The sequence below is a fragment of the Branchiostoma floridae genome, chromosome 12 (assembly GCF_000003815.2).
Source record: "Branchiostoma floridae strain S238N-H82 chromosome 12, Bfl_VNyyK, whole genome shotgun sequence".
Lineage (NCBI taxonomy): Eukaryota > Metazoa > Chordata > Leptocardii > Amphioxiformes > Branchiostomatidae > Branchiostoma > Branchiostoma floridae.
Window position 1 is genome coordinate 17,846,094 of NC_049990.1, and position 10,288 is coordinate 17,856,381.

General features: G+C 46.8%; 1 protein-coding gene across 1 annotated transcript; it reads right to left on the reverse strand.

The window, feature by feature from the left end:
- Window positions 1-1,643: 1,643 nt before the first annotated feature.
- Window positions 1,644-8,279, reverse strand: LOC118427091 (transcriptional regulator ATRX-like). The gene is made up of 2 exons (XM_035836728.1): window positions 8,108-8,279; window positions 1,644-7,383 (listed from the first exon to the last, which is right to left on the reverse strand). The coding sequence occupies exon 2, from the start codon at window positions 7,380-7,382 to the stop codon at window positions 1,722-1,724; it is 5,661 nt and encodes a 1,886-aa protein (XP_035692621.1). The 5' UTR covers window position 7,383; window positions 8,108-8,279; the 3' UTR covers window positions 1,644-1,721.
- Between the last annotated feature and the right edge of the window lie 2,009 nt (window positions 8,280-10,288).

A 10,288-nucleotide genomic window follows, 5' to 3' on the forward strand; every position in this document is an offset into this window, starting at 1 on the left:
CCAACCAAGGACGCCCTGATGTTTCAACAATGTTTTCTTCGGCTGTACATTAAGGGAATATTTGTATAGAAGATTTGTGACGAGAGACATGCCCTATATGATGGTGACAAGCGACACGACGGAGACCAGAGCCGCCGCCACCGAGAACACCGTCCCCGGCGAGCCGGGCGTACCCGGAGCACGCTCACGGTGCGGGCCGTCGTGGTCGACACATAGCAGTTTCTCTGCTCATCTTCAGCAAATAAGTTAAGAAAACACGATTTGTTTTCAAACGCTCCGTGGCATAGACCACGCGATTTGCTGTGTCGCCTACCCGCAACTGTGGTCTGCACAGAACACTGGACAGTTATAATTATAATTCACACTGCTTGTAAGGGGCGTGGTTAAGGCATCGACTCGATCCTTTGTTCTTCTATCTAAGTTCACGATCTCGTGAACATCCTCATCCAATACAGGCATCTAAAGCCTAATTTTCTGCTGAACATTGTGTAGTTCATGGAATGTACATGCATGCGCATGGTGTCATATTGGAGCGTCGCTATTGGTCGAGACAGGTGTCAATCTTCAAAGGTCCACAGAGATTTTTCATTGCAGTTCATGTTGTATATAACTGAATGTGAGATGTGAAATATTTCTGTTTTTCTGTGTGTAGGTAGCTTAGACAAAGATGTACAATACGAAGAACAGACTATGAAAAATAGGGATTCATTTGCATAATTAGACTATAAGACTATATCATAGATGTGTGGGGTTTTTTTTTCGTTGTATCTCTTGTCCCGGACATAATATGGTCTTGTTGCCCTCTATGACCTTGGGCCCTTCCCATTTTGTTAGGCTATGTTTAACGATTTCTTGCAATGTGGTCTGTCACCGCTGACTTGTGTATGTCTTGTTTCAACATTTGTACCCTCGTTTCTCTGTTTCTCTTCGTTCCAACGAGGTCATAAAAGTAATACAACAGATATACACGCTCGGCATCATGAAAGCAGAAAGTCTATACCAATGAATACAGACGATGGGAGTATGGTAAAACCTGTTTACTGGGCCCATCTCAAAATTACATTCTTGGTACTAAAGGAAGTACGTAAGTGATACTTGTTTTTTTTACTTCGCGACATGACTATTCCACTGTTAGAATTTACAAATGAACTTTAACAACACCGACAGGATATCTTAGTTCAATCCCAGGTAGAGCGAAAGCAAATATAAAATTTGCTGAGTACATATCTTAAGTGCATCATGGTTAGTGGTAATGATATAAAGGAAAGTGTATTTGATTATTTCCTACATTTTTTACAAACAGTTCAAACCACTTGAAACCGCTCTACGTAGTCTTCTCCGCTCTACATTATCCAACTAGAGTTCCACCGCCGCGTTCCTTCGCCAAGTGATTTTGTCTCATTACAAAACAAATGATATGCAAAGAAATTTCTTATTAGCACAATTAATATACATTCACCGTCTGTTCTTTCAAATATAACCTCATTGGCTAAAGTTTGCTTCACACGTGCATATTAATTCCGTATGAGGTCCGTATGGAAGTCTTATCCTCTACCAGGCTCCACAGGTCGCTGGAAAAAAAATTGATAACAAAAATAGCCAGATAACATACCAGAGGAGTTAGCTGGTCGCAAAAAAAAAAAACTCCGCTTCCAGCTATCTTCTCTGAACTCCGTACTCCATACGGACCTCATGCGGACTTCAATACGTACGCACGTGAACTAGTAACTCGGTATGATAGACGCTGTATGGTTCCATTCAGTCACCACTAACTGTCCGTCTGGCCCCACTGCGATGCCGTCAGGCCGTCCCGTACTGTCGGTGACGTGTCGGAGGAACTTCCCGCGGTTGGTGAACATCTCTAGCCGCTTGTTCCCGAAGTCAGCCACGATGATGTTTCCCGAACTGTCCACGCAGATACCACGAGGGTCCTTCAGCTGACCAACGCCACTGCCGTACCCTCCAAACTTGAACAAGAACGTCCCTTCTTGGTCGTATGCGTATACAGAGTGCGTGCCGTAGTCTGATACTAGGATGTTGTCTTCCTTGTCCAAAGTGACGAACATTGGAGCGACCATGCCTTGGTTGATGCCAACCCTCCGTAGTTGGTAGCCGTCCGGTCGGAAAATCCTCACTTCACCGCGCGTTCCAAACGTTTTGTCCGTCAAAGACACGATGACGTGGTCGTTGCGTGGGTTAACGGTGATCCCGCGGAATCTCACGGTATCCGGCAGGTGAAACTTCCCCAGCGGCTCGCCCTCCATGGTGTACGGGATCACAAACTCCGTCGACCAGTCGCTCCCCACTATCCACAGCAGGTCGTTGCCGTCTATGGCAATGTCGTCCGGCCGCATGGTCAGGTTTTCTTGTCCAGGCACAGTGGTCGGGATTTGTCGGATGGTCTCCCCCTTCATGTTGTGGACTTGGATTCGTCTGTTGTCTCGATCGGCCACGAAGATTTCGCTCTTCGGTGACACGGCGACTCCTCGAGGCCGGTTGAACTTTCCCGGGTCCGAACCTTTCCCGCCAAATATGATCCTGTCAAGATGACGTATCTCCTCCACCTTGACTTCTTCAGGGGGAGGAGGAGCTTCTGCCTTTCCTTGTTGTTCGCTCTTAGACTTCGCGGCCAGCGCCCTCTTAAGATTTTCTGCGATGTTAGACGTGGCTCTCAACTCTTCGTCTTCATTCAGCATCTCGACCATTGCGCTCTTCTTCTTGCTTTTAGTGTCTGTCTTTCCTGTTGGCTTTTTCCCTTTGACGTTTTCCACATCTTCGCTCTTAGCTTGTACAGAATCTGTGCTGTCTGTGAAGTCTGTCTGAATCCCACGACTGACCGTCTTGAGTGGTTTCTTAGATTTGTTGTCGCCCATCGCTGTGTTTGAGTCTGCTTTTGTCTCAAGCGTTTGGCTAAAACTGTCTCCTTCTGTGTTGACTCCTATTTCTACAGCTGAACTTACAGGTGTTTGAGTGTCTGACTCGTGTCGATACTCTGACTCTTTTTGTTGCTCTCTTTTACTCTCTGTTTCTTGGTCTGTTGTTATATTCGCCCTTTCTTTGATCTCACCGCGTACCTGGTCTAATTCTTCCAACAGGGTCGCAATAGTCGCGTTAGCTTCGAGAAGCCTGTTTTCTAAGGCATGTGGTTTCGGCGAAATTGCTCTTCCTTGTTTTCGCTTTACATCTTCTGAGCTTTCTAGAGCTAGGTTGTGCTTGTCCGGCTGTGGAGTTAGCGGACTTAACATGACACCCTCGTCTTCAAGAATGTCCGACTCCACAGATGTGCGACTCTTGTCGACTCCCTTCTCCTCAAACCTCTGCTTGGGGAAACGTTCCACGGGAGACGGCACGTCATCACTGTCCGACTCCGATGCCATCTTGGTTCTGTCGCGCTCTTCAGTCTTGTGTTTCTGTACCGTGGACTGCTTTGCGTGTGATGAGGTATCTTGACCCTTTAGACCCTCTGGCAACTGGCTTTTCTGTTCTTCGGCTTGGTGCTGTCGTACCTGGGCCAACTCTGGTGGAACGGTCGAGACGTCTTCGTCGTCGGAAGATACGTCTTGGAACTCCGAACTGTCCGACTCCGATGAAGTGTTGAAGTACTGAAGAGGCTTGTCGTCTTGGTCTGTCGAACCCTCGGACAATGGTGGACCCTGGTCCTCTGGATCAAACAACAGCACCTTGTTCAGGTCGTCATCTTTAGCTTTATCCTGCTGTGGTTTTGAACCTTCAGACAATGTTGGTATCTTCCTTTCCTCGTGTTGTTCTGGGTTTGGCGACACACCTAGGATTTCTTTTCCTTCCGACAACTGTATCCCCTGGTTGTTCTTCTCTTTCTCAGCTTCGTACACCTGAACAGTGGGCTGTTCTGGAAGGGATTTGTCCTTCTGGTCCTTCTGACTTTCAGGCAATGGTATCGTCTTGCTTGTGGCATGTTCTTTACCTTTGCGTTGATGTGTTGTAGACTGTATGTGGACAGGTGGGGCTTCCTGGTCCGTTGAACTACTGGACTCGCTCGCTTCATCATCTACATCCTCTAACGGCACATCATCGAACTCTGAACTACCCGACTCAGAGGAAACATCTCTCTCCTTCTCTATGGTCTTGTGGGGTAGAGCATTCTTGTCTTTTGGATCTTCGGACAACGGTAGTACCTCGCTTGTTTCCTGTTCTTGACGTTGGCGCTGCTGTGTTATAGACTGTTTGTAGAGAGTTGAGCTCTCCTTGTCTTTCGAACTATCGGACTGGCTAGCTTCATCCTCGTCATCGTGTAACGGCACATCCTGGAATTCTGAACTGTCGGAATCAGATGAAACATCGCCTGTCTCCTTCTCTTTGATCTTCTCCTGTTGTCCCACAGGCTGCTTCGAGTGTGGTAAAACATCATTGTCTTCTGTGCTTTCTGACAGAGGCGGTGCCTGGGCTGTGTCTGGTTCTTTACCTTTGTGTTCCTTTGTGGGGACAGTTGGTGAGACTTTTTGGTCGGTAGTACTAACAGTATGGCTTGCTTTGTCGTCTTCATCCTGTTTTGGTTCGTCATAGAACTCTGATCCATCCGACTCTGGAGCTGGAACATTGCCTGTCTCCTGCTGGTCTTCCTGAACCACGGGCTTCTTTGTGTGGGGTAAGTCTTCCAGGCTTTCGGATGGTACAATTACCTGGCCCGGTTCGCTTTCTTCAGCCGGGTACTGCTCAACAGCAGACTGTTCTGCGATCGTGGAGACGTCCCTTTCTTCCGGACCTTCTGTCAAAAGTAGATCCTGGCTGGTATCGTTTTTGTCGGCCTGGTGCTGCTGGACAACGGACAGGTCTTGGAGGGTTGGAGCATCAAAGTGGTCTGCATCTTCAAAGAATGGTAGACCTTGCTGCAAGTCGCTAGCATGTTCTTGGGACTCTTTCTTATGGTGTGCGGTATCCTTATTAGACAGCTCTCTATTGTTACGCATTCTGTGCTCTTCTTTGTCATCGTAAAACTCCAAGATATCTGACGACTGTAGAGCACGGCTGTTGTCTGGCTCTTCAAGCTGTTTCTGGACTGGTGGAGGAAACTGTTGTGGTTGTAATAAGGAGTCTTGAGACACTTCTTTGACCTGACTCTTGCCTTGTTCTCCAAACTGCTCCTGTGGCCGTTCCAAGTCTTGTGGAACCTTCACAATGTCGGACGACTGCACCAGATTGACTCCATCGTTCTCCTCATCCTGTTTTTGCCCTGATGTTGGCTGTTCGGGCTGTGGTTCGTCAAAGTACTCCGGGGTGTCAAACCACAGCAGACTATCATCGTCGTCATTGTCTTCGTCCTGGCTGTCTTCCAATAATGACTGATCCTTGTGTGCTGAGATATCTTGATACTCCAAACCTTCAAACTTTGTCTGGTCTGGAACCTTGTCTTCTTGTCCCTGGGAGGGCTGCTTTAGAGGCTCTTCTGTGTCAGGTAAAGCGTCTTGATCATCTGGACTCGCTGTGCTTTGTGTTTGGTCTTCTTTCTTGTGTTTATCCTTGTCTTTCTGCTCTACTTTGACATGGAAGGCTTTGCTTGATGAAAAAGTATCCGAATGGTCAATCTTCAAGGATGATTCTTCTGGGTCGAGTGGAGCATCTTGGTAACCGGGAGTCACTTGCCTTTGCGTTTGCTCTTCCTTCTTTTTGTCATCCTGAAGTTGTACTGTAGAATGTTCTATGTTAGCGAAGCCGAAGGGATCGAAAGACTCAAGGATGGTCGACGATTCTAGGACCTTGTCTGCGCTCTGCTCTTTAGTTTCTTGTACTGAAGGCTCGTCTAGGTTTTGAGGAAGATCTTCGTGGTCTGGAGTCACTCTCATTTGTGGCTGATCGCCCTTCTTGTGCTTACCCTCATTCTCATGTTGTACAATTGGATCGAAAGAATCCAGAATGTCAGACGATGGTAGCACCCGGTCTTCTTCGTGTTTGTTCTCCCCTGGAAATTCTTCTGTGTCGAATAGAGCGTCATAGAAATCTGAACTTGCCGAAGGAATTCTTTGCGGCTGTTCGTTGTCTTTGTCCTCATCCTCGAATCCCGGCTGTCCTGTATACTGCTTTGTGTTATCCAAGGGGTCGAAAGACTCTAGAATGTCGGACGACTGTACGAGCTGGTCTTCGCTGTGCTCCTTTTGCTCTGAAGATTCTTCTTTGTCTGTGGGAGCGTCTTGGTAGTCTGGACTCACCTGTGCTTCGTCCTTCTTCTTGTAATCATCTTGTACTATGGGGTCGAAAGACTCCAGAATGTCTGAGTCCGATGAATATAGGACCCGGCCTTCGCTGTGCTCTTCATACTGTGTATTCTCCACTAGAGATTCTTCTGGATCGGGTGGAAAGTCTTCATAACCGGGACTCACTTGCCTTTGCAGTTGGTTGTCATTCTTGTAACCAGCTTCATCCTCCTGTTGTACTGTAGAATGTCCTGTGTTCTCTTTGGGGTCGGAATACTCAAGGATGTCTGCCGATTGTAGGACCTGGTCTTCTGTCTCTTTGTTCTCCATTGTAGATTGTTCTGAGTCAAGTATGGGTACGTTCTCCTGCTGCACAAAGTCGTCTTGTTTGTCCGGAGTTGCTGCTTGTTGTAATTGATCTTTGTTTTCGCATTCATCACCCTCTTTCTGTTGTACTGTAGACTGTCCCATATTAACAATGGGGTCGAACGACTCCAGAATGTCGGCCGGCTGTAGGACCTGGTCTTCGCTGTGCTCTTCGGTTTCTGAAGATTTTTCTGACTCAGGCAGAGCCTCTTGGTTGTCTGAGGTCGCTGCCTGTTGTAATTGATCTTTGTTTTCGCAGTCATCATGCTCTTCTTTCTGTTGTACTGTAGACTGTCCCGTGTTAACAATGGGGTCGAAAGACTCAAGAATGTCGGTCGACTGTAGGACCTGGTCTTCCCTGTGCTCTTCGGTATCTGAAGATTTTTCTGCGTCAGGCGGAGACTCTTGGTTTTCCGCAGTCGATGCCTGTTGTAATTGATCTATGTTCTTCTGTCTGTCTTCTTGTCCCTGTTGTTCTGTAGACTGTCCTGTGTTTTCTATGGTGTCGTCAGACTGGGGAGGACCAGAAGGTTGTATAACCTTTCCATCGCTCTGTTTGTTCTCGACTGAAGAGTCTCCTGCTTTGGGTAGGGTGTCTTCCCGTCCCCGATCTTCGGACACCGGTGGTACCTCGCCGGCCTGTCCAGACTTGGTCTTCGTTTCCGCAGACTGTCCTTCTTGGTGGTCAGATGTTTCCTGGGTTTTCGAACTCTCGGTTGAACGTTTACGTCCAAAGGAGAACGTGAAAGTAGATCGGAATCTACCGCCGCTCTTCTTTGGACTCTTGTCCGGCACCTCGTCGCTTCTGTTGCCGCCCTCTGTCGTCTGCTGACCCGCTGAATCTGACATCCTTGAACGGCAAATGTCACTCATTTAGAACAAATGTCAGATCTCCAAAATGCAACGTGGAATTTATCACTATCTAAATACTAGAAGCTAGCTATTGCATAACGGATAGTTGCAAACTTCTGTTAATTGCAGGAAATCCAAAAATCCTGTGGTGGTGCGGTTCAGCTTAATAACGTCGCTTTGTTGCACCATTCGGATAATTGCACGAAAGGCACTGGTCAATGTGGTGTGCAATTATGCGACTTCTATTGTATCTGTTGACCAGAAATTACATCTCAGTTCAAATTCATTCTCATCAGCTGTATGCTAGGTTATCTTCATTGTTAACAGCAGTTCAAAGAAATACAGGGATTGTACCGCAAAATTTGACTCATTAACACAAATGTCACATCAGATCTTGGTCTGAAGAATGTGCCCTTATGGAAATCTATTACTATTAAAAGGCAATTGACCCGGAATTACAGAGCCAAAGACAGTAACCAATGTTTATCCAAGTTCTCATCCATTCCCAAGTTACCAATTACTGTATATACATTCACATCTTTATCATTTTAGGCACTTGAAAGTTAAGGTATATACAAATTGGTGTACATACCTATTATTGAACAGTAAATACCAAGTAATTAATGTGAGCGGGTGCGTTGATCCCGAATGAGATTTTAGATTGGTTACACGGCAAAGAAAAGCAAACAGACAGTGCTATACAATAGGTCTAGTTCACTTACTTGGTGTACCCACCTGAAAAGTGCGTCGAAATTATACAGGAATCATAGAACAGCTCTTGTTGTTGCAGTTCTTCGGTGATCTTAGCACATAGATATCAGGTCAGTTGGAAAATTCAGCTCCACCGATCTACAATGCTGTCACCATGTTGACCTAAAGTTAGGGACTCCTTCGAGCAATCATAATGTCGTCTTGGACGTATAGTCTATCCGTATAGTCTATCTTGAGGAAAAGACACTGCAATAGTCTTAACTCCTTGGCTGCTTGATCTGATCCGTCAAAAGATAAGACACGAACATTGAACCCGAGGCTGTCTAAAGATAGGGACGGACATACGACACGTCAACATGGTGAGGGTAGGGCGAACCCGTTCAACAACTACGCCCCCTGTGACGTAGAATGCACTGTTATTATCTCATTGAACCATGTGTTATGGACCTATCTCTGACACGAATGGCGGCAAACTGCTGTCGACGATAGCCCGGTTAAATCATTCCAGACAATCATTTACTGCATTGTGTAATTATAATTACGTGTATAGTGCACGTGAATAAGCGTTACATTTCTAAAGCTCACGTTTTGTGTAATGCATTTGTAGTACTTTTCTAAAGCATTACCACTGATAGTGTTCTGTCCGTCCATTCCTATGATATCAAATTGATTGACCTGGATAAGTCAATATCCTCAAACTGCAATATGTTCAATATTCGTAATTTGAAACTTCAGCCCGTCGACTTGATATCCCTAAATACCATGTCTTTCAGACCAACGGATATAGGTTACCCCGCGAATAAAGGTGAACTAGCGTTGCATCTGCTTGGGAACGTTTTCATGACCCTTTCTTTAATGACACAGGAAAAGGATTGCGACATACATAGGTCTTCAACATATATGGCGAACTTACACACGACCAAGAGTAGACATAAATGCAGGAACAAACAGGTACATGTGTATGAACATATTAGACCCTCCAATAACATCCTGGCCAACAGTAGGTCCTCCAGGGTGCCGGGGGTAATTAGTTAATTACACTCAAGGCTGGCTAGAGAGAACAATCAAGGTCGTCTTTTGTGGAAATACCTAATATCTTATCACATCAGACAGGTATATGATCATAAACTTAGTCTATTTTGTGATCATGACAGGTCCCCTGCAGCGGAATACTACTCAGCCGAGAGGAACTCCACGGCTTGGCCTGGTATGGCGCGTCCACAGGCATGAAGTCCGCGGTCGCTTGGAGTTTACCAATGAAAAGTCCACGGCAGCAGAATACAACTAAGCCGAGAGGACCTCCATGAAAAGGACTGGTATTAGCGTATCCACAGGCTAGGCATGAATTCGAAGTCCGCGGTCTTGGAGTTTAACCAAGAAAAGTCTCCGGTCGTGAGGAAAATACAACGAAAGCCCCCGTGTGTGCAATGGAACCAAGTAGAGACGGACTGCAGGGCTTTTTAAAATTTGCTGGTATTGGCGCGTCTACAGACATGAAATCCCCGGCCTTGGAGTTTAGTCCTGCAAAGTCCCCGTTGTACAATGGAACCAAGTCAAGACGCACTCTGCCACTCATAGGCTCAGGCAGGTACAGGTTTGGTGAGTGTACAGGCCTTAACGGTTTATACCTGCAAAGTCCCGACCTCGGCTATGCAATGGAACCAAATCAAGACGAACTCATCGGCCCCTGTTGGTCAGTTCCCCGCGTCTACAAGCATGAAATCCAAGAGTTCACTCGAAAACGTCCCTGGACTTTGTGCGATGGAAACAGACGAGACGGACTCCACGGCTTTTGCTGGTATTCGTCCATCCGGCCGACATAAAATCCCCGGCCTTGGAGTTCATCCATGCAAAGTCCCCGGCTGTTTGAATTCCATGGCAAGTCAGGACGGACTCCACGGCCCAGGCGGATCTCTATGCCTGGGCTGGCATTGGCGCGTCCACAGGCATGAAATCCGTGAAATTCGCGACTTCACCCATGAAATCCACGGCAGCGGAATACAACGAAACCGATATGACCTCCATGACTGGGCCTGGTATTGGCGTGTCCACAGGCATGGAGTCTTCGGTCTTGGACCCATGCCTTTGAAATCCACGGCATACAACTATAAAGCCGATAGGACCTGTCTTCCTGACTGGGGCTGGTATTGGCGTCATTTGAATAGAGAGGAGGGACATGGATTTACCTGACC